General features: G+C 38.2%; 1 protein-coding gene across 2 annotated transcripts in view; it reads right to left on the bottom strand.

The window, feature by feature from the left end:
* Positions 1 to 4,459: 4,459 nt before the first annotated feature.
* Positions 4,460 to 24,119, bottom strand: part of LOC147823592 (uncharacterized) — a 66,234-nt gene continuing 46,574 nt past the window's right edge. For both annotated transcript variants that reach the window (XM_087192644.1, XM_087192645.1), the window contains 3 exons: positions 8,724 to 8,885; positions 8,378 to 8,632; positions 4,460 to 4,763 (listed from right to left, as the gene is read on the bottom strand). In XM_087192644.1, coding sequence (XP_087048770.1) covers positions 8,585 to 8,632; positions 8,724 to 8,885 — 210 coding nt within the window. In that variant the 3' untranslated portion in view covers positions 4,460 to 4,763; positions 8,378 to 8,584. The remainder of the gene's footprint in view (positions 4,764 to 8,377; positions 8,633 to 8,723; positions 8,886 to 24,119) is intronic.

The raw sequence follows: 24,119 nt of genomic DNA, 5'->3' as shown, positions 1-24,119 counted from the left end.
ACAGGTAATACAACTTGAAAGTTATGTCCTGTACATCATAAATATATCTAATCTCTCAACATCAAGAGATTATTCCATGAAAAATAGGAACAAAATCTTTGTAAATAGGGAGGAATGGAGGGGTTGAAGGGAGGGCTGGGCAAGGGTGAAAAATAAGAACCAAGAGAGACTATGTAAAGGTGCAAATTTCCAATGATGAATGTCATTATATTGTATACTTAAAATGTACCAATGATTAGAATGAATAATCGATAATGCAAAATAGGAAGAAAAGGTCCAAAGGGGTAGGGGTAGTGGGAGGGGCAGGGGAAAGGAAAGAAGGGAAAGAAAAAATGCTGAGAAATGGAAAAAATGGAAATAAAGTCTTTGTAAATGGGGAAGGGTGGAGGGGGTGAAGGGAGGGCTAGGAATGGGGAAAAAATAAGAACCAAGATGCATCATGTAAAGGTACAATTCCCAATGAGAAATGTAATTGTGCTGTATACTTAAAATGTACCAATAAAAGAATTTAACAACAACAAAAAATAAATTATTCCATGGATAATTTCACATTCACTTTAATAAGGAATAGCTACACAGTGGTAGTTAAGGGGTATAATGGTTTACTCTGATTTCTGCCAGATGACTCATGGTTCTCACATACATTGGGGTGCTAACTGAAAGGAGTCAAAAGTCTTGCTCTTATCAGCAACCAGTAGGGTGGTTACATTGTATATTTCCTCATATGTAGACCAGACATATTAGAAACAAATTATATCTTCCTTCAATTTCTTAAGTAATTTCTTTCATCCCAGAAGTCTAGGGATAAAAATCAAAATCAAAATGAAAATAACACCAATTGACAACTGTCCCAGAAAGAAAAAGCGAAAGAATGATGACAGCAAGAAAATCTAGTTAACTTTTTAGCAATCAGCATAACACTCATTTTTAAAAAGTCACAGAGACTATTCTGGCATTTACCTTCTGCTAGGAGAGTGGATTGGTATAACATGCCTGGAAAACAACCTGGTTATAAATACATGAGGAGCCATAACTTCTGACTCAATTATTCTACTCCTCAGAATTTATCCCGAAGAAGAATAGGGATAATAATTGATGGTCAAAAGATGGCTGGGGATTTAGCTCAGTGGTTTCGCCGCCTGCCTTACAAGCTCCAGGTCCCAAGTTCAATCCCTGATACCAGAAAAAAAAAGATGTACTGAAGCATTATTTGTAAAAAAAGAAAAATGAGAAAACAAAGCTATGTGTCTCACATGGAGATTATGGTGGAGTAAGAGCTCATTCATTTGGTGGGAGACAGTGATTCCTTGTTGTGTTGATACATAATGTCAGTATCTTGATACATGAACACCAGGAAGTATCAGACCTGCCTCAACTTCAATCAACAAATATTTGAATGTGTGGTACGTACACAAACAATTCCAGACTCTGGGGACAAAGTTAACAAAAGAAGCAGATTGATGCCCTGGCCTCCTGGAGCTGATGGTCTAGTGAGGTAGGATAAATCTTCAAGGCAATGCAAACAAGTAGGTCAATGTATCATTTAGCAGATGGGGAAAGCCACTATCTATCCATGGAGAAAAACCAATCAGGGTAAAGTGGTGAGAGTGTGGAGGAGGAGACATGATTTGATAGAAGACAGTGAAGGCAAGTCTCACTGATACAAGATACTTGAGCAGAAGCAGTGAGGGAGTGAGACAGGTCGATATCTATGAAGAGTACTTTCTAGGTAGAGGGAATGACAATTTCAAACGCTCTAAATAAGGACCCATTTAGTGTATTCATGGAATAACCCCAAATCAGTGAGGCCGGAGTGGATGAGCTGGTGAAAGCAGTAGCAATAGTGGAATGGTGAAAGCAATAGCAAATGAGATGAGAAAGACGAGGGAAACACAGGCCGTATGAGCCTTAGGGGTCCCTATGAGGACTTTGAATGAAGTAAGCAATTATTTAATCAATATTTATTGATCCCTCCTCATGTAACCTAATTTTGGATTACCAATGAGTTGCTAAAACATACTCCCAGGATATTTTTTTTAATCTCTTGGAAGAAAGTTGTTTTTGTTTTGTTGATTTTTGTTGTTGTTGTTGTTGTTGTTATAGTGCCTAATTAAATATGTGAAGGGGAAAATAAATGGAATGAAACAATGAGCAATGAGGGTAATATAATCCAGCCAATTTATTTTGCATTCTTTGTGATAAGGACTAAAGGTGAAGACCAAGCAAAGAGGCCTGGGGTCACTGGTCTCCTTCTCTGGGTTGCCCAAGGTCTAGGAGTCTCTCTTATGGAAGGTGTATGGAGAAGGACCACCCAGTAGAATGGTGAGAAATACTCTCAGACCTCATTCCATTCCACCCTTTTACCACCAGCATTTTGATTCCAAGTATAGTCTAATCTATAAGAACAGGGCCTGTGGCAGCCTTCTTGGGAGTGGCTATCCTTGGAAAATCTGATTGTAAGAATTGGTCTAGAGAGGTAGAAAACCTGAAGGATAGGAACCAGTGTCATATTACTTGACGCACATAGAATTTCTGGGCTCTGCTCTCCTGTGTAGGTCTCAGTTTGATCCACAGCTACCAGTCGAGTCTCATTTCATGTAAGCCTTACGTGCAGATTTGGATGACACTGGTGATAAAGGTAGGAGAGAGAGAGCATGGGTCAGTCAGCCGGAGCCCATTCCACCAGTGTAGAGACAACTCAGGGTGCATACCTACTTGGTGAGCCCCAACTGTAGCTGAAAAGATCAGGTTTGCTAATTGAATCATGGACTCAGAATTTACACTCAATGAATGAGAGAATTCTGATCTCTATTTCATCTCCTTAGGAGGCATCACAATGCCAATTCCGTGACACCATTTTGGAATATGACTGTGTTGGACAATGTGTGGTTTTTCTTACGCAGCCCAAACTTAGATCTCACAGCTGTTATCTCCCATTGACTGATCCAATGTTGCTGATGTAACTCAAGAGAAATTTCTGATAAGGCATGGCGTGAAACACTTCACTCTTTCCTCACATCATGTGTGTTTCCTGCTATGCCAAGTCCATTGGCAAGTTGGAGACATTAGCTCATTCACTTGCTGAGTGAGATTGCTGTTCATTGCAGCATTTTGCTAAGGGTCACCCTGTGAGGGCCAATGTCTATTGAGGGGTGCTGAGCCCTTCTTGAAAATAACTCCTTTCACCTAAGTTACCTCCAGTGTTACACCAACTCTTGGAATTTAAGGACAACCACATAAGAGTAAAAGAGGAGGAAACAGCACAAATTTATGGCCATCTTTGAAATCAGGGACTAGCTGGCAGCTTAGACTCATCCTGTCCCACAGGAGTAATAGCTAATTGTAGCTCACTGAGATTCAGCAGCAATTAATCAATCTAAATAAGTGTGTCCATTAAAATCTACTCTCTGCTTTTATAAGTAAATATATTCTTCATTTATTTTGCAAAACAATTTTTCCAAGTACCACTCAGCTTTACATGAATTCCTTGACAAATTAATTTTCAAATCTTTGACTCTTACCTGTGGAAATTTGGCTGATGTACTATATTCTGATAAGGATTGTTTCCCGATTCTAGGGAACTTTCCTTGTTATAGATCCCTAAAGATTTTGCCTATGTCATTCATATACATTTTATCCTAAGTGACCTCATACTATCTACTGTCAACTTAAACTCTTATTTTTACAGTGGGCTTGTATTCGCTCTACTTCCCTAAATATAAAATATATTTCTCATGGTGATACAGCCGTTTTCTTCTTTGTTCCTCTCTTTGTTCTCTTTTCCTTTCCTCCCCCATCTTTTTCCTCCCTTCTTTTCACACTCATTTATCCACATATATTTGAATATCTCCTAAATATCAGATGCACTACTAGGAACTGGAGATATAGGGTTAAGTATAAGATTTGAAAGACAAATCCAATCATAATAAAAGATTTTTGAATGCAAATGTGGTGTCACCCAATTCCATTTTAGTCTTTGTTTTATATTTATTTATTTTATTTATTTATTTATTTTGGTACTGGGGATTGAATTCGGGTCCTTGCACTTGCTGGACAGGCAGTGGAAACACTGAGCTAAATCCCCAGCCCCTAGTCTGCTTTATAATAATGCACTTACATTATGCTGCAATTTTAAAAAGTTTCAGTGTTTGTGTACTTTAAAAAAGTCCTTTCCCTGATGGACAGTTGTTCCAAAGACTTTAGTGATACTGTCAAATTGTAAATTTTATATATTTAAAAGATAAATGGACATGAAAGTTATAACTAAATTGGCCATCTTCCCAAAAACACTGATATGCAGAATAAATGTAGGGAGGAAGGGTGATATAGTTCTCTTTGTGCCATGAGTGAATAATTTGTAAGCAAAAGGTACGATTTATCCTTTTAGGCCAGACTGTCTAGACAGCTTGAAAGAACAGGATAAAAACTCATAGTGTGGAGGAAACAGAGAGGCAAAAGATAACACAAATAATTTTTATTAGAAATCTCTCTCTCAAATAAGTACAGAAAAGCAGTAAACATGAGTACAGGTCAATAGTCAATATTAAAACAGTTCCAGCAAAAATGAATATACAGAAACAGTAAAAATTCAGATAGGTCAATAGTCAACATTAAACAGTTCGAGCTAAACAAAATTAAACTATTGGTCCAACCTAGGCATTTAAGCCCCATATGGAAAGGAGGTGCAATAAGCCATTCTTGAAGAAGTCTTTTCTTTCTCAAAGGTGTTGCTTAGATCCAAAGGTGCTGTTTTAGACTAATATCTGAAGGATGGGGAGGAAACAGGAAGGAGAGAGAAGGGAACAGGAGGAAAGGGAAGGAAGGAAAACAACTAATATTTCATGAGTTTTAAAAAAATAATGTTAGATGCTTTGTTAGGCACATATGCATTACTTCATTTAATCCTCACAACTACCTTGCAGGGTAGATTTTCTTGCTTCCTTTTTAAAGTAAAGGAAAGAAGGCCATAGAGTTTAAATCACTTGGCCCAAGGCATATAGCTGAAATGGCAGAGGGGTTATACTCCAACTCCAGTCCAGACTCCTTCTTCTTTCCTCTAACACCAGACGTTTCTCCACTACACCATATCTTTAAGTGAAAAAGGATTCTCAGGGGATTTACCAATCTCAGAAGGTGTTGATCTAGCCCATGCAAAGTATACCTTTTTTGGAGCTTGGGAGTAGAGAAATCTGGACCACGTTTCCAAGAGGACAAGTCTGATTTGTCTATTTCTTCCTTGTTTCAGAAGAAAGACCTCAACAATTGGCGAAAAAAGGCATAGAAGGATGTTGCCTACTGAAATGGGCTATTAAAGTCCCCCTAAAGTATGGTCGTTAGTAGAAACAAGGAAAAATGTATGATAAACAGAAATGTGCAAAGTCGAATGTGCATGTTAATCAATGATTGCAAAAATGAGTCGGCTCTTATAACCTAGATTCTCAGCTGTCCAAATCTAAGGATAAAGAAACTCAAGGAACACTAAGCACACGGCAGGACTACACACTAAGTCATTTCTCCATTGCGTTCACAGCACCACCGGCTAATGTTTTCTATACTGATGGCCCCTTCTTAGTTGATGATTTTTCACAATGTATTTCATGGCTTCCATCCCTACATGAGACTTTATTACTATCACATAGGAATAAAAAGCCATAAAGCACTAGAGTGAATTTATCTTGGTCGGATGCAAAACTTATTTTCTTCCCATGACTTCACAACCATTTCAGAGCTAGCCAATCATTTCATGCTACATTAAGAGACATTTTAAACTACACATAAGTGACAGGAAGCACACTTAAGTTGTGACATCACAAATTAACAAGATTTTATCCTTCAATGACATTCTTAGCTACAAGGACCAGGAAACAAGACCAGAAAACACTCAGCAACATTCAACCATTGAATTCACCAAAAACAAAGGACACTGGGGAGAATTCTTGGAGAAAAGCTCTTCACTTTGACATTGAACTTGGAAACACATAAGGAAAGACAGAAGACAGACAAATTCACTGGTACAAACTAAAACCAAGGGAATTGTTTCCAGCATCTTGCTTCAACTTCTCTCCCAAGAAACTTTCTTATATACCCACTTCCCACTTTCAGATTTTTCACCTTGGGGCAGGGGGAGGGGGGTGAGTTTAGCACCTGTTTGCACTATGTAAGCATAAAGGCTTTTACACCTAAATAATAAAAAAGAAAGAAAAAAGAACAAATCTACAGCATCCCAAGGGACCACAAGGGACTGAAACTGCTCATCTAGTGCTTTTCAGGGAGGCTGACATCACCCCTGCCCCTCTATGGAAACAAGTATCTGACTACTTCCAGAAACAGTCATGTGCAAGAAAATCTCTGGGTGATCTAATAACTCAGGCTCAAACTCCAAGAGCATCCTTTATGCTACACTCAAGTGACCTTGCTCTTAGTTTTATTGAGACACTTAAAAGTGGACATACTGAAGCCAGCTCTCTAGGACCAATAAAAACTCAATGCCATAGTCCTGATGGGTTTTCTGACTTTTCAAAAATGAACTTGGAGTCCCTATTGACCAACTCTTGAAACATCATTCCATACTAGTAAATACTACTTCCTGCTTCTAAAAAAATTGATTCAAATTCAAAATTTAGAAAAGCCCCACAAATGTGAGTTTCTCTATAGGAGTAAAATCTGGGCAAGCTTTGTCTACCTAGAGGTTGCTATAATGAAATCCTAGTTTGGGTGAATCACAGGGAGACTGGAAATAGTTAAATGGAAGGAAGTGCATACATAAATTCAATTATCATGCATGAAACATGCAAATGATTTGAGCACTGCATCTGAAACTCTAGTTTATATTCATTAATTTCAGGTTGCACTTTTGAAGAAGCAAGGCATGCTAATTGGGTCCAGATTAATGCACTCCCAAACCTCTCCAATTTGTTTTAAGGTGAGGGTTAAATGATATGTATTAAAATAAACACAGCTGCTCATCTCCCTACACCTTTTCCTCCCCCATTCCACCTCTACCTCTATGCCCAGCTGCCTACCTCCTCTGCCTTACTCCACCCCAGCTGGCTCCCCTCCCAGCCCACCCCTCCCCAGCTGGCTCCCCTCCCAGCCACACTCTTCTGCCCTTACAGAAGGGATTGAGAGCCCTAACATTGTCCTTTCAAAATACGCTGGAAGAATAGCCATTTCTCAGCCATTTGGATACTTTCCTTTCTCCCACCAAACTCCAGAAAGAATCAGTCCCATCTCAACCCTGATTGTGCTGAACTGTGGCATCAAGTATGTGTACAGAGCAGTCAAACATTTTCCCAGACAGTGTGTTCTTCCCATAAGTTTAGGCCTGAGTCCTTTGGACCAGAACTGCAGGATAGTATGAAAGGGTCTAGGCACATGCTTGCTTGAAGCCAAAATTGCTTAAGGTTGGCATGGCGATCCTGTGACTCAGTTATGTGGGAATCTAGAGACTCCAGAGAGGGCCCTCATTTTCCCTTGCCCTCCTCCCTGGCAAAATTAGCCTTGAAAACAGAAGAAAATTATTTATTCACTTATATTAGTTTGGGACGCAAAGAAATAATGTTTTAGGGAGACTCTTATCTTGTAAGTAATGAGCAATAAAGCATTTACAATAGTAAAATATTATTTTCCTAGATCTGATCTTTAGAAAAATAAAACAAAGCAAAAGGGACGATGGGTTACTGGGAATAAACTCAGGGGGAAGCTGGGATGGGAGGAACCCTCTTTGAAAAAGCAGCCATGAAGGAGTTAAACCAGGGATCAAATGGGGGTGGGGGAAAGCTTCAAACTAATTTCACACTGCAAGTGATGTTTAATTTGAATCCTGCTTGTCCCAGAGGGAAAAGGTTAGCCCTGTCACTTGACTCATAAACCCTCCCCTTCCTCCTTTCCTATGAATTAAAAATTCAGATCAACCATTAATCATGATGTGACATGTTCTCTCTCCTTTTCTTTTTCCTCCCTTCTGTTCCAAAAATCAAATGAAAGCTTTGGATCACACCTGGGTACCCATGGATGGGCTAATCCTCCCAACCTACCTTGACAACAGAGAGAAGACAAGAACAGGGACACACACACATACAGAGAGATGTCAGTTACTAGACAGCACTCACAACGAAGCACACAAACAGACAGCTAGTGGTTGTCCCAGGCTCCCAGAGACCCTCTTCTCCACCCAGACTGTTTTCTGCATATTTGCAAATGTAAAATGAGTCATTGTAAATAACAAGGAGGGCAAGACTGATATTCAAACTTGCAACATTCTGACAAATGCCCTGGTACTCTTTGGTTAGGAAATACAGACAGGATAGTCATGGGTCCTAAAAGAGAAAATGATTATACGCTAACCAAACCCTAGGTATAAGCTAAAGGTATTCACCTTGTGAAGCCATTCCTCAACTAGCCCCTTGGCACTCACTGGAATTATTCGCAGCACGAGCTCTACTTTCTCATTTTCTGCTGTCTCCATGTAGGTAATTTCTTCCTCATGATTAAAAGTGAGCTTGGCAGATCCTTCAAAACATGGCTTTAGGTGTAGTGTGGATCCAAGCGCATCCTTTGTCTGGGCCAGCTTTGTAATGATTCATCATGGGACTACTGGACAGACAGGCAGGTCCGGAGAATATTCATGGACCTAAAATGATTTTTTTAAAGGCAAACTTTATAGATATCTTTATCCAAACATGTTTTTATATGGTTGCTGGAAGATGAAATGAACTGTTTACCTTGGAAAGAATAGGCAGGCTTTTCTCTTCCAAATAATCACTCCAGCCTTTCTGAATGCCATCCAGGAGTGATTCTGCATCCTTCGACTTATCCGGCATCTGAGGTCGTGAGATAACCCTGGTCCCACTGGCCTCCTTCCCTGGCCCTTCATTATTAGCCTCCTGGTGGGTGAGATAGAATACAGTGAATGTAATAACCCTACTTCACACAACAGGCTCGCTCTCTCTTTTAAATTGAAAATCCCCTTATTACAAAACAAGGGGTGTTCTTTTTCTTTCACCTCTAAGTAGGACTGCCACATTCATTGCTTTTCACAAAAACGCAGCTGCTTTTTAAGCTACAGATAAATAGAATCTGCTAGGCGGTAATTCAACTCAGTCTGAATGCATTATTTTCTAAGACACTTTGGCGAGGGGCTTTTTATTATAAACTGGAAGGAACAAGGAAAGTCCTTTTCTCTTCTAATTATGAATGTGCTTTGTTCCCTACTATTAACCTACAATGTCAGATTGATCTTCTTCTTTCTCTGCAGCCAGTTCAATAAATCAACATTTTTTTCCTGGAAAATTAGAGGGCTAATGATTAAGTCTTCATGAACTTCAATGACAAAAACAAAAATAGAATGAGGGAAGAGCAAATGCAAATGCTAAAACCATGTATAAAACAATGAAGGGGCCCTCCAACATCCAAGGCAGCGAGAGCCCTGTTTTGACATCCAAAGTTATGTCAAACAGGATTTACTTGTTTAATTTCAGTTTAAAAAAATTAAAGCTCTCGGGGCATTTTACTATATAGGCTCATCCAGAAAGAAAATATATTCACATATATGTAACATTTCTCTACAGTGTCCAGACCTTATTTATGATTCACTTCTTCCTTGGGGCCAAGAGTAATTATATCAGTCATTCTCAGACTTCTTGAGGCAGTGAAGTGAAGGGCCAAAGCGGAAGAGGAAACACTTTGACATTCTGCTGACATTGCTTTAACTCTGAAGACAAACACAAGAAAATGGCGAGTTCTTCATAACACCAAAAGGCATCTAGAAACCCCATCGGCCTGGGTGTTGGCTTAATTTTGATCCCAATGTTGATATCTCTGACTATAATATTACAACCGACCACAGTGGCTGTGCTCTAGGTCTGTATAGACATATGGCCTCTGCCAAGGGGGGAGTCCCGCAGGGTGTCAGTGGGGTTCCAATTAAGGAAAAAAAAATACGGCTGCAGCCCTGACTGGGAGGGGAGATTGCCAGTATGTCACACAGGCAGGTGCTCACGCTTGAAGTCGCAGATCGAAAGTCCACGCCGCCGTTGCCTTTCCTTCCACAGCAATAGAAAGCAAATTGCTGAGGAGTAACTGTGTGTGCTGAGGGGTTTCAGAATGGTTTACTGTTGTTCGTTTATATTATTTTGAGTTTTCTTTCAATAAGGGTGATAGCGAGAATCAGAAGAATCTGAGACCCTCCTACAATACAGTCTTTCATGAACCCTGAACTGAGATTGCGTGCATATTTGGACCAGAGAGAGAGAGAGAGAGAGAGAGACAGAGAGACAGAGAGACAGAGACAGAGAGACAGACAGAAAGACAGAGAGAGCTTGAAATGGTTTTTGTATCTAAAACCATGCTGCACTTTCTGTGTATTTCTGTGTGGAATTATTAAAGGGCAGATATTTATCCCAGCACAGTGCTGTCTGAGTTTTGAGAGCTCTCACTCTAGGAAGAGTGTGTTGCAGTGAATGATGGTGACAGCTTTGGAGATTCTACTACTCTGCTTGGATTTGAATCAATTTCCTCTCCTCTGATATGCCTGGGAACAACTGATGGGCCACCAAGCTGCCCATCTGGGCATCAGGAGTCTGAGGGATGTGGTGGCAATCCGAGAAGCCCAGGTCACCTGGAGTAAATCAATGAGCCCTTCTCTGAGCATGAATTATGGTATAGTAGGCTCCACTGTAAGAGTGAAATTGAATCCCACCTTATCCATATCGCCACTGAGTCGACATCACAGTAACAAGCCTGTTTTGGTAATCAAGCATGTTTATTTTTGTAACAGAAATATGTGAAGCAAATGGATGAAAAATGACTCCACTTGTATATTAGAAGGAATTTAATTTCCTAGATATCCTGATACAGAAACTAATTTTTTTTTGGTGGTAATGAGGATTGAACCAAGTACCTTCACAGTGAGCTACATTCCCAGTCCTTTATTTTATTTTATTATTTTTTAAGACAGTCTTACTAAGTCACTAAATTGCCTAGTCTGGGCTCGAACTTGTAACCCTCCTTCCTGAGCCTCCCAGAGTGCTGGCATTATAGGCATGCACCACCATATCTGGCTAAAATACATTATTTCTACAGACACTGATTTTCCAAGATTACCCACAAAGATATCTTTGAACATCTGGTTCCCTCAATCCATTCTTTCTTCCTTTTGACCTTGGATGTTCATTAACACAGACAAAAGGTAGATAGACAAGGTTGAATGTGAGCTTGTGAGGACAGCATATAATCACCATCATCTGCCACTTGTATTATTATTTTAATAAAAAGTATGTGATAATAATACAAGCCACCAATGAGAACATTTAGCCTTCATTAAACTTTTGAAATAATGAAATTAGTAGCTCTACTGAAAACAAGTCTGTAACCAGGAGAAGAAAAATGCCTATCCTACTACAGAAGACCCAGTGGAACACTGTTTTAATAATCTGGCCTCACTGTCTTTGAGACAAGTAAAAAAAGAAGTAGAAACAAAGTAAGAAGGAAAAGAAGGAGAAGGAGGTGATGAAGGAAGAGGAGAAAGAGGAGGAGAAAAATTCAAATTGCTATTGAAAACAAATGAATTATTTTGCTCCTTTCCATACAAGTAAAAATAACTCTCCTCTCATAATCCTCCTGCCACTGAAAAGCCAATTCACTTTATAAAGTCTCTAAGCCTCAATTTCTCCTCCTTTAAGTCAAGGATAGTTATATCTGCCTTATTGGTCTCCTGTAAATATTGAGTGAGGTTCCAGGAGCTATCTAGGAGATACTTTGAAATAGCTGTTACCTAATAAGAAGCAGCTAGCACTTTACACTCCGTATTCCCTTTCTTCTTCACTACTGGAAAGTTCCTGCAAACTCCAAGAACAGCACACAAAGCGAAATACCCAGTACAAGCCAACCCCACTCCCAGTTTATTCCTTCCTCCCACCAGCTTCAGATCACTTTACACTTTCAGTGGAAAGTTCAAACATTGCCTTTGTTTTACCTCTGGGTCCTGAAGGGTAAGAAAGATGATTAATCTTAGAAATGAGAAAAGGGGACCCTAAATGTATTATGATTAGAGTCACAGTGAGTTCTGGAAGAGTTGCTGGGTAGAGTCAGTTCCCAGTGGACTGAGAGGGGACATCCACAGGGAAAAGCTGGAATCTATTTGGTTTTGGAGTTGTTGCTCCCTCATCTCCAGTTCAGGTTAGCATGCACATCTCATATCTGCCTGCACACACAGGTGCAGACACACACAACTGCATTCGCCACCTGTCAGGTGTACTGCTGCTCCACCCAGAAAGCCAATCTGCTTTAATTACCACACTCTTCCCCAGGCAGTGATGCTGAAATCACCAAGCTCCTTGCAAACGCTGGGTGAGTTTAAATTTCCAAAACTGCCAAAATAGTTCATCTCTACTAAGTAAAATGCCAGCTCAGCACACCAGGATTGCAAAAGGACAGCATCAGGACTATGGCTCCATTACTAAAATAGAGTATATTTCAAGTGACAATATACTAACTTACTCTTAATCATACCTCGTTGACTTCGCTTTAACACCAAACGTGTAAACACTGTTTTAAATGGAAAATAGAAGCTACATTATGAAGATGAACATTGGCATAAGTATAAACAGTTCTTTTAAAGGGCAAAACACGTTGTTTTGAATAAAAAATAGTTCCCTCATCATCTCTTCTCCCTCAACTCTACTTTCTAAATCGGATTGTTCAACATGATTTCATTTCTAGAAAGCCAAATATAATGATCAAACTCAAGAAATTAGTGTATGAGAAAATACAGACTCTCAGAAGGGCAACTTCCAAAAGACATCTTCCTGCTGCTGGCTGGCTGCTGGCGAACATGATTTCTAAGTCAGAAAAGGGCTCCAGACTGCACTGAGCACAGGAAATCCAGCCAAGATTCTAATCTCTGCAGGAGGCAGGACAGAGGTGACGGATGGGGGACAATGGAAGAGAGGACACTATTGAATGTGAGGTGTCCTACCATTGAGGAAGCACCAAGCATCACATTCCGCATGGAGATGCTCTGAACATGAAAAGTACCACAAACTTTTTACCTCCTTGGCAGGGCTACCTGCCACCCAGCACTTTCATAGGGTCAGGCAATGTGTCCCCAGCTTCTGTTTTCTGTTCCCCTTCAGAGAACACAGTGAAAAATGAGGCACTCAGCATCCCCTTAGCACATCACACTTGGATAACTCCCTTCCTCACCAGCAAGTATGTCATGGCATTTGGACTCACAGAAGAAAAATTAAAGTCGAGATAGAACAAAAGAAATTTGTGTATTTTTGTCCTATATTTTTAGAGCACCCGTAATAGAGTTAAGTTGAAAAATTTTGTATAATGAAGGTCACTGAAGCATAAATCACAAAGGTAAAAACTGAGATGTAAGATAGGACGAAACCTAGAAGCTAATTAAATTCAAGGAGGGCTTCTCAAAGGACGCCACACTCACTAATCTTCTTGTGCTAATATTTTGTGTTTGAAGGGGGCAATAAGTAAAAAACCGTCATGGTTGTAAATTCCACAGTGTGATTTTTTAACAAAAACCAGGGGGGAAAAAGATGAGATGCATGGCTTTCTGTGCTGAATGGATGCCAGGGCCAAGATGCAAAGAATAGATAAGTTAGAGAAGCAGAAGAACTAAATTTGAAGCCAGACAGTAAAACGGATTGAACCTTATTACCTCCAGTCCCTGAGAAATTCCCAAGACAGTTGGATGCAATTTGAAAAGGTCAGAAAAAATATTTCCTGCACAGCATTACCGCTTCGTGGTTTAAGGGTGTACATTTGTGAGATGCCAACTCTAATCATTTTTATTGACTTTGCTTTCTAGAGACAGACAGACAGTCTGGGAGACAAGACCCATAGATAAGAGAAAGGTATCTTATAAATGAAAATCTCTCTTATTTTGTCCTCTCACTTATGACTGTGAACAATTCTGAATCTTGCCCATTTTCACTGAAATTACACCAACTTCCCATGGAAGACTGACAGAATGGAAAGGAAATCTCCATCTCCAGGAAAGCATCACTATAATTCTGGTGAGGTTATTTCCTTTTGATCACTATTTCTTTCACTTCTATGTATATGCTAAGCATTAGGAAAGGTAAACAATGTTACATTTTAATCCATGTGTGAAGGAATTAAAATGAAATACCATAAAGCACTCCAGAGTATGGATGTTAATTTGTTCTTTGAAAGAGTGGCTCCATGAAAAAGGGAAATCCACAAGAAGGGGTAAAATTAAATGAAATGTAAATATACACTCAAGATATTATTTTATTGAAAGCTGTATTGTCACTGGAACCCTTCCAAATGCAAAACCAAAAGTTCTCCTTTTACTTTAAATGAGAGTTGTATGCAATAACAATTTTTGGTAGCAAATCTCTTTCCTTTTTGGCATGCAATTAGAAGTCAAAGCTAACTTCTCCACACACAGTGGTACCACCCATTCCGGCTCTATAGAGTTTTAATTAACATCTGACTTTTCTTTCTGTGAGGAGCAATGTCTTACAGAGTAAAACACAAGCCTATTACTCTTTTCTTGGTTAGCAACAAAGCTAAAACTTTTTAAAGGCCTTGAGGCCTGCTACATGCTTTTGTGTAATGGTCTGAGCTCATGAGGATGTCCTAGCTGCTCACTTAGGGTTTTGCAACCAGCAAGATGTCTTTTCCTAAGGGCAGCCTTCATTCTGCTCAATTCCACACTGCACAGTGCTCAGGGAATTTCACACTATCCTATAATCCACTGGCCACCACTACCAGCAACATGAGAAGCCAGTTACAGAATGGCTTTTCATTATATCAGGTACCAGAAAGAAAAGTGGAAAAGCTAGCTCATAGCTACACATCTGAATTCTTGGCAATGAGAGTCAAAATATCTTGCTTATAACTGACTTTGTTCTTTCTGTCTCATGTGAATAACTAAGATTAGTTGAGTACAAAGCAGTACAATTTAGTGAGCTTTAAAATTTTTCAACTTATGCAACATTGTAGACATTTTTTAACAAGTTTTTATTGAAATTTTGTGATGATGTACAGGCCTCCAATGAATCACATTTAAAACATGAAGTTTCCCACATTTCTCTCTTTCTGTGTCTCTCTTTCCTTCCTTTCCTCCTTTCATCTTTCTCCAGAACTGGGTATTAGATCCAGGACCTTTGCATTGAACTAACCCTTTTTAAAATTCTTTATTATAAGACAAGGTCTTGTTAAATCATTAGTTTGCTCAGGCTGGGCTTGAACTTGTGATCCTCCTGACTCAGCCTCTCAGAATGCTGGGATTACAGGCATGAATCAGCACATGTGGATTGCACATCTTTATTTTTAAATCTCTGTTTTATTGACAGAAATACATGTATCTTTTGGTTTCTACTACTTAAGTTCTCCATGAAGTAATATTCTGCACCTTTTGCCTAAACACTAGCATCAACAAGAATGCCAATAAAAATAACAATGATAATAAAAGTGATGACCATTAGTTGAGCATGTACTATGAGTAGGTGTCATACAAATATATCCTCTCATTTAATTTTCTCAGTCAAGGGAAATAAAGTAGATGTGACTTTTTTTTCCTTCTCCTAATGATACCCATGAGGAGAATGAGCCTCAGGGAGTTAAATACATTAACCTAGGTAGAAAATTAGTAGGTATTGGTGCCCAGGCTTATCTAACACTACTTCTTACTATTTTAAAGCTGTTAACCACGCATCATGGACATTACAGAATCAAGAGTGCCAATCCTCAGCAATCACACAGAATTTGGGAACTGTGTTAAATCTCACTGCTCATGTAGACCGAACCATGCCCACTAAATGTTTGCTAAGGTCCACAAACTGCAGGAACCTTTGAGAGTTGCAACTAATGGTTGCTTTTAAGTACCCTTCCTGTTCCTACAGAATGTAGCTTGTGAAGAAAATAATACTTAATCAGTTAGTGTAGCTCACCAGCACCTAATAAATTCTGGAGCCTAATGACACACAAATTGCTTTTCTATTTGAATTATCTTTGAATTATGCTCAGAGATGAGCAGGAAAATTTCTTCTTCGCTGGGGCTGTATTAAGGCCAAATGTGTTAGTTCAATGAATCATTCTTCAGACACAACTTTAAAGGGAAATATGTAGCTATTTTGTTATCACAGACAAATATGCAGAATAAAAAGAAAGTAATGATGGGTCACGGGGCTTAGCACATAAAACACTGCGCGTCTTTGATTGCAACAGAATGCACCAAACATTGCCAGGTTTCCACAGAAGGTTATTTTGTCATTATTTGGTAAAGGTTTATTCTAACCAACTTACCAACTATATCCCTAGCAGTAGTTCTTTCTATTTATAGAGATTATGACCGTAAGTGTCAAATGCTGGTTGGCTGTCGCAGTACATGTCAGGTACCTGTTTTCCCCTGCCTTTAGGAGGATCCCTCTGATCTCTTCCTGTCCAGCGAGAGCCTAGTTTGCTTGTCAGGCCTCCTTTGCAGAGGGAGCCCTTTCATCCAACCATGAAAGGAAACTCTGCTCCTGACACAGCTGTCTTGGAGTTCAAGAGGCAGTAAAGTGAGTCAGTAGGAGCAATACCAGCAGCAGGGCTTCAAGTCTTGCACCATACTGTCACTGTTGAGGTCTAACAGTGAAAGCATTTAACAAATAGAAAGGAAATTAGGTGCAGCTACTGAAAAGTGGGGAGAACAGGTAAAGAGGAGTCTGGTCACAAAATGAACTTAGGTCTGCGTTACGGATTGCCTGGTGTTTTTGGCTTCTTGCTTTTCTTCTGCACAGAGCAGGGCAGAGAGCAATACAGAGGGGTATAATATGGCCTCTTTTCTTGGCATCTATGAAATGGAATAAAAGGAATCCAACTCTGCAACAAGGAGAGGTGTGAAATACCTTCCATAGTCCTCTAACTTTTAATGCTTCATGTCAACGAATTTAATTTTAAGCTCGGTCCATCTTCAGAAAAAGATGCTTAAGAATATTTTTAAGACAGATTAATTGGCTAACTTCTATTTTTTTCAAATGGAAATCTGCTCTCCAAACAAATTATAATTTCATTAAAAACAAAGTTCTGTAATGCAAGTGCTGGAAGAAACCATCACGCTTGATTATTATATGAGATTTCTATTTTAACTGATTCTTCCTGTAAGCACAAGCTCATCTTCAGGCATTAATATCATTAGAATTAACTTCTAGAAATGATTCTAAGAAAAGATGACATACAATTAGAACACAGTATTTATAGCAATACAAGCAGTTAACACACCTCAGGTGTTGTAGAGAATGAAAACAGCTAGCTTTTCCTTTTTCCTCTTTAGATCAAAACACAGTAATTTAGTGATTTCTAAAAGTTTTTATTAGATTTTTATTTTAGTCATTCTTCCAACATTTCAATGTCACAATGTTAAATGCTTTGTGTACCTGGCTGTCCTCAAGAGGATTTGGGTAATATGAGAACCCAAATGCTATCCTAGTCCATCTTCTGTGAATTAGAGGATCCTCCAGAGCATATTATTTCCTTTGCTGGGAAAAGTGTGGCTTAGCTTTTTTCTGAATAATTCTCAAAATCAAATTTGCAAGTTTTCAGGAGAGATGATCCTCCCCAGTGGGTGATATGAAACATAACCCGAGGGGCAAACATGCACATAATTAACATAAAACGTACTAGTCTATAGATGCCTCTGAAATAATAAACAGAAAACCAAAACACTTATCCCCAAAAGAAAGTAAGGAGAAAATATGAAGTTAGTGTCTACTTCTGGCTTGACGACCCTAGCCTGAAAACCAAATAGCACAGTCTCATTCCGAGAAGAGTGAAATGTCTAGGGAGATGGAAAAATTGCTCTCCAATTCCTTCTGTTCGGATTTGTTTTGCTCTTGATCACCACATGGCTATTCTCTATCCTTCACCTCATGCCGTCCCTTCTCTCTGTAAAACAGACAAGAAAATTGCAGGAAAACCAAGGATCTTCCTCTCTTTTCCTTTAAGAGCTGCCGCCATGTCCTTGGATTCAGTATTTATTTTTCTTTTTTTCTTTTCTTTTATCCAGCTTTCTGTTTTTCTAGATGGTGCACCAAATACTGAGTTTGGTGATTCGATGACCAAGAAGCCTGAGGAGCCTCATTTTAAAAGTGGGAGGGAGCCTGGTGTTTTTAAATAATGGGCCCTGAACTTCATTGTCTCCTTCTATATTTTAAATGGGTAGCACCTCTCAGGATGGTAAAGGTAGCTTAGGATGGATGATGTGGTAGTGGGCGGCGGGGGAGAAGCAGATCTTTAGTTGTGGTCATCTTAAAGTCTGACCTGGGCAAATTTAGAAAAGTTGGGAGAACACAATTAGTTTCGGTTTTCTCTTCTACAAAACAGTGATGTGGGAGTCTGCTTGTCTGGCTTATTGTGAGAATTTGAGGGTATTCATGGAAACTGACTAGGACACAGTAGATGATCAACCAAGGTTGCTCTGTTCACATTCCTCAGTGGCATTAATAAAGACTCCATGATTTTGTCATTCAAGGATTTGGTAAACCAACTACCATCTCCCCTTCACTTTGTATTTCTGTAGTTTTGGATGAATGCATAGACCCAAAGAAGTTTATTGAGGAGAGATGTCATAAAATATGACATCTTGTTCTAGATCTATAGTGGCATGGAATTATGAAGGAGTGATACAAATTGCTCTAGAAACTATACAGTCAAGAAAGTTAAAGTCCTAACAATATAACTCACCTCCATGAGAATAGGGTTTTAAATTTACATTTAAACTGTGCAAAAACTGGTAGGAAGCATAAATATTTTATATGATTCAAAAGAAGCAAGGATTTGCTACTACACCTTAAATTACCTGACATGGGTGAACCCCTTGAGCAAGTCCCATGTTGGACAGTTGAAACATAGTGTACCCCACTTAGAGAGCATGTACACTATTTTGGTCCTTTTGATATTTAGTTATTTTTAATGGTCACCTATTTAGAATTTAAAACACAAAGAGAGTATCTCTAATAATACCATTTGATTTTCTCAATTTACTCTCAACTTTGAACTCTTGATTGATACTAATTACTTAGCAAATTCGTGTTTTGATCTCTTGGCATAAAAAATGAGACAGGAAACACTTTTTACAAATTAGTAAATTCTGTAGGGATTTGAATATCGTGGTATGAGTTCCTTTGTTCTCTTCTGTGGGGTACAGGTCTTGAAGCTATCCTTGCTTATCTAACACTCGCCCACATGTGAACAGTTCCATTTCTATGAAAACCTACCCATCAATTTCTTGAATGCTTATACTGCCTCATCATTACCTTAATTCCACCCACTGGCACATAATTATGAGAGGGAAAACAAAGAAAGAAAAACTTCCAGAGGTATATTTTCTCGACAAATTCATTGCCTAGTTGAGAGCGTGATAAGCACATTGCAAAGAAATTTTTACTTCGCTGCATGTACACAGATTAATGGTTCTAAGTTTACATTTTCCTGTTTAAATGTACCTCCTTGAGCCTATATCTTGAGAAAAACACCATGTTGTGGGCATTCCTGCTGAATGTCATTTAATTCTCATCTTTCTTATTCATGGGGGACTAATAGAGGCCAAGTTTATCGCCTTTTGAGGCTAGTTTTAAAAAGAAAATATTCAGAAAGGCACACTTCAGTAAATAAACCAAAAGCTAGCATTTCTTTGGCTTTCAGAATTTGCAAATACTTTGATTGCCTGCATGCTTCTGAGAATGGCTCCTCTTGCGAAGAAGGGAGGGCCTGCTCCATCAATCAAATTAATACATATGTATACAAGAGGTATTATCAATGCTCTGTTGGTCGTATGCTGAGGTAAAACATATATTTTTTTTGTAATCCAAAAAAGAATCTGAGGCTCTACCAATTTGTCCCCTTAAGAAAATTTCAACTTCTAGGGCCTGGGATTTAGCTCAGTGGTTCCGCTGCTTGCCTTGCAAGTGCAAGGACCCAAGTTTGATCCCCGGTACCAAAAAAAAAAAAAAAAAAAAGAATATTTTAACTTCTCACAGGGCTTTGTTTTAATACTAATGATGTACAGATGCATTTGTTCTATAGTTGGTTTCAGAATTTAAAACAATACAAAAGGAATAAAATTAAACTGTTTCAAGTCAATTTACAGCAGTTGTTTTTAAGTTTAGTTAGTTGCTTTTTCTTCATTTAAAAATCTGTGGTTAAATATGGAGTATTTTACACTCAGGTTGGAAAGAAAGAAGTTAAAATGTTCCTGTTTGCAAGCATATGATCTTGTTTATAGAAACCCCTAAAAACTCCACCAGAAAAACTGTTAGAGTTAATAAACAACTTTAGTAATGTTGCAGAATACAAAATTCATATATAAAATCAGTAGCACTTCTATGCATTAACAAAAATATATCTGAAAAAGAAATCAAGAAAACAATCTCATTTATAATAGGTATAAAGTTTTTTAGAAAACCTTGTAAATAAATTTAAGCAAAATACTTATACACTGAAAACCATAAAACATTGATGAAAGAAACTAAAGAAAGCACAAATAAATGGAAAGATATCCCATGTTCATAGACTGGAACAATCAATGTTAAAAGGTCAAACTGTCCAAAGTGAATTAAAGATTCAGTACAATCCTTATCAAAATTCCAATAACATTTTTCACAGAAATAGAAAAAAATTTTAAAATTCATATAGGACCACAAAAGACCTCAATAGATAAAATAATCTTGAAAAAAAGAACAAAACTGGAGGCAACATACAGCTTCAAGGTATACTGCAAGGCTATGGTAATGAAAATAACACTGTATGGAAATAAACACATGATACATAGAGCAATGGAACATGTTAGACACCCCAAGATAAACCAATCCATTAACAGTCAATTGACTTTCAACAAAGGTACCATGAACACACAATGGAGAAAGAATAGTCTCTTTCAATAAATGGTGCTGGAAAATCTTGACATCCATATTTAGAAGAGTGAAACCAAACCATAGCCTGCACCGCACAGAAAAATCAACTCAAAAAGGATTAAAGACTTAAATGTAATAACTAAGTGTAAAACTGTAAAACAACTAGAAGAAAACATAGGGGAAAACCTCTAAGACATTGGTCTGTGCAATAATCTTTTTGATAAAAAACTTTTTTGGACACCAAAAGTACATGCAATAAAAGTAAAAATGAACAAATGGAAATTACATCAAACTAAAAAGCATCTACACACCAAAGGAATCAACCAACAAAGAAAAGGGTTAACCTATGGAATAGAGGACAATTCCTGCAAGATGTATCTGTGATAAGTGGTTAATATCCAAAACATACAAGAATCTCAAACAACTCAGGAGCAAGAAAAAAATTAAAACAAAAGCAAAGGACCTTTGAAGAGAGATTTCTCAAAAGAAGACTTACAAATGGGCAACAGATATATGAAAAAATGTTCAACACCCTTAATTACCAGAAAAATGCAAATTAAACTGACAATGAGCTGTCACTGCACACTTGTCAGAATGGTTACTATCAAAAAGATGAAAGATAACACATTAGCAAAGATGTGGGAAAATGAGAACACTTGTATATCCTTGGTGAGAATATAAAGTAGCACAGCCCTTCTACAAACTAGTATGCAAGTTCCTTAAAAAATTGAAAATAAAACTACCATATGATCTTGCAATCTACCATATGATCTAGCCATCCCACTATTTGGTGTAAATCCAAAGGAAATGAAATTAGCAAGTCAAAGAGAGATCTCCACTTCCATGCTAAGAGTAGCGTTAGTCACAAGGGCAAGATGTGGAATTAACCAGTCATATGTACATCAGTGGATGTACGAAGAAAGAAAATGTGGTATATATCCACAATTAAATGGTATTTGGCCTTTAAGAAGTAGGAAATTTATCATTTGCAACAATGTAGATGAGCCTAGAGACACATTAGGTGAAGTAAGCCAGGCAAAGAAAGACCTCAATTATATGAGGAATCATAGAGTGGAAGAGTGACTACAAAGGGCTGGAGGCAGGAGGTGAGAGGTAGGGGTTGAGGAAATGTTGTTCCAAGGACTCAAACTTATAATTAGGAGGAAGAAGTCTAAGAAATATATTGTATATCAAAGTGACTACATTAACAAAGCTAATCACGTACTATATTCTTGACAATCTCTAGGAGTATAGAGTCTAATGTCTCACCACAGAAAAGAAAGATAAGTATGTGGAGTGATGCATGCTAATTAGCTTATTTTACATTGTCATTTATTAAGATTTGTTATCATAGACTTAATATTGCTAAGCATTTTATAACCATTTTCTCTTTCAGTTAGTGGGGGCAGGAGTTAATATCTTATCACATTAGGTAATACCAAGACCGTATATTATATAAAAGAAATCAATAGGATTATGTAAACCCAAATAAAAGATATTTCATTTTTGAACTGGATTTCATAGAACTGATTAATTCAGGAAAAGAGGTGATGTAAGAAAACTGATTTGGCCATCTGGCCCAATTGGAGAAGGTAGCAGGGAGATTAGGTTTTGAAATAATACTGCTGTATGGATGTATAATAGGAAATGCTTCAAGGAAATGTGTAGGGAACAAACACAATTCACAATTCTAATGTAGACAGGGTGTCTCTGGGAATGGAGCTCTGTTCCTCTTCTCTGAAAACTGTGTCATTTCTCTGAAGTTACATTACTAATTACATTCTACGTAGTATTCACTCTATGTATCAGGAGATTATTTCACCTGCTTTTAGGGGAATTTATAATTCTATTTTGGATTCTCCTTTTTTGCCAATACTCACCTGGGATGAAACCCGCATCACCATGTGGGTTCTGTCACCAGGTACACCAACTAATTTTTATCATCTGCCAACCCAAATCCAAGGGGCTGACAGCTTTGTGGTTAAAAGTTTTATATTTTCATTTCAAACCTAAATTTCAGTATCTTATCGCAATATGTGTAGGCATGAACTTAAGTATCTATGAACAAGCCAAGATAAAGTCCCCAATACCAATTTTTCTACTTAACTAGTCACTATGCTTTGGGCATGTTAACACAATATCTTAACTTGCGCCGGAACTGAGAGTGTTTCTTTACAGGATTAACCATCTAGTTTCCTTTTCTTTTTTCCTTTTTCATTAAGAGATAAGAAGGTAGGAAAATCAATGAAGAATGCAATACAAAATAGGAAATGTGACTGTCTGTATAGATTCCTACATCTGAAAATAAATCAGGAGTTTGGGTCGAACTGAACAGCATTTTTAAGAAGAGTACAGAACTAGTAGATCATGGTAATGGGATGATCTTTTGCAAATTGAAAAGGTAGATAAATTCTTGAGACAACTTATTTTCAAATCCTGGGGGCTACATTTTGACCATTTGAGATGTAGGTCAGACTTGCAGGTTTGAATCCTGGTTCTATTTGTGCTTTGGTTTTCCCATTCATAAAATAGAGAGAGTAAGAGCCCCCATATCAAAGGCTTATTGTCAGATTTAGATGTAAAGGGATGAGAAGAGAGATCAGCACAGAGTAAACATTACATAAATGTTAGACAGCATCACCTTTATTCACAATCATATGTTCATCATTTAGGAAACAAAATCTTTGTGTTATGCTGGCTTCAGCATGAAGAAGAATCACCCTCATTTCATTACCTTAGTGATACCCAATTTATTCATTATTATATAGAGTACTTACTCTGCACCAAACACTACAGTATGAAACAGCAGAAAAATGTCCTGTCACGATAGTGTTTACAGCATAGGGGGATAGGAGATAATAAATAGATTTATAATATAATGTTGTGCAGTAGCGAGCACTACAGAGAAAACTAAGAGAGGGTGGAGAAATGTAGAATAGTTGTTCCTCTGTCCTCACACTCAATCCTATCTGAAAAAACACCTCAGTGCCGGCCCTCGCTTTTACCCCAAGAGGAATTCTCATGCTGACATTCTAGGTAACTGCTTCGCTGAAACCCCAACCATTTGGATGTAACAAAACATAATCCAACATATGAACACATCCAGATAGACATATGTACACTGGTTTTCTAAAATGTAATGTGTACGTAATTTCCCGAATGGCTGGTGTCACATCCATCTGGTCTTATTTCCATAGTACTCAAATGCACCACGCGGCTATAAACCCTAAAAGCTAG

This window comes from Heterocephalus glaber, unplaced genomic scaffold (genome assembly GCF_053883595.1).
Source record: "Heterocephalus glaber isolate CG9 unplaced genomic scaffold, H.glaber_assembly_v1.0 deba00001572, whole genome shotgun sequence".
NCBI classification, from domain to species: Eukaryota; Metazoa; Chordata; class Mammalia; order Rodentia; family Bathyergidae; genus Heterocephalus; species Heterocephalus glaber.
Note: the sequence above shows the minus strand (reverse complement) of the source record. Positions and strands in the feature narration are given on the sequence as shown.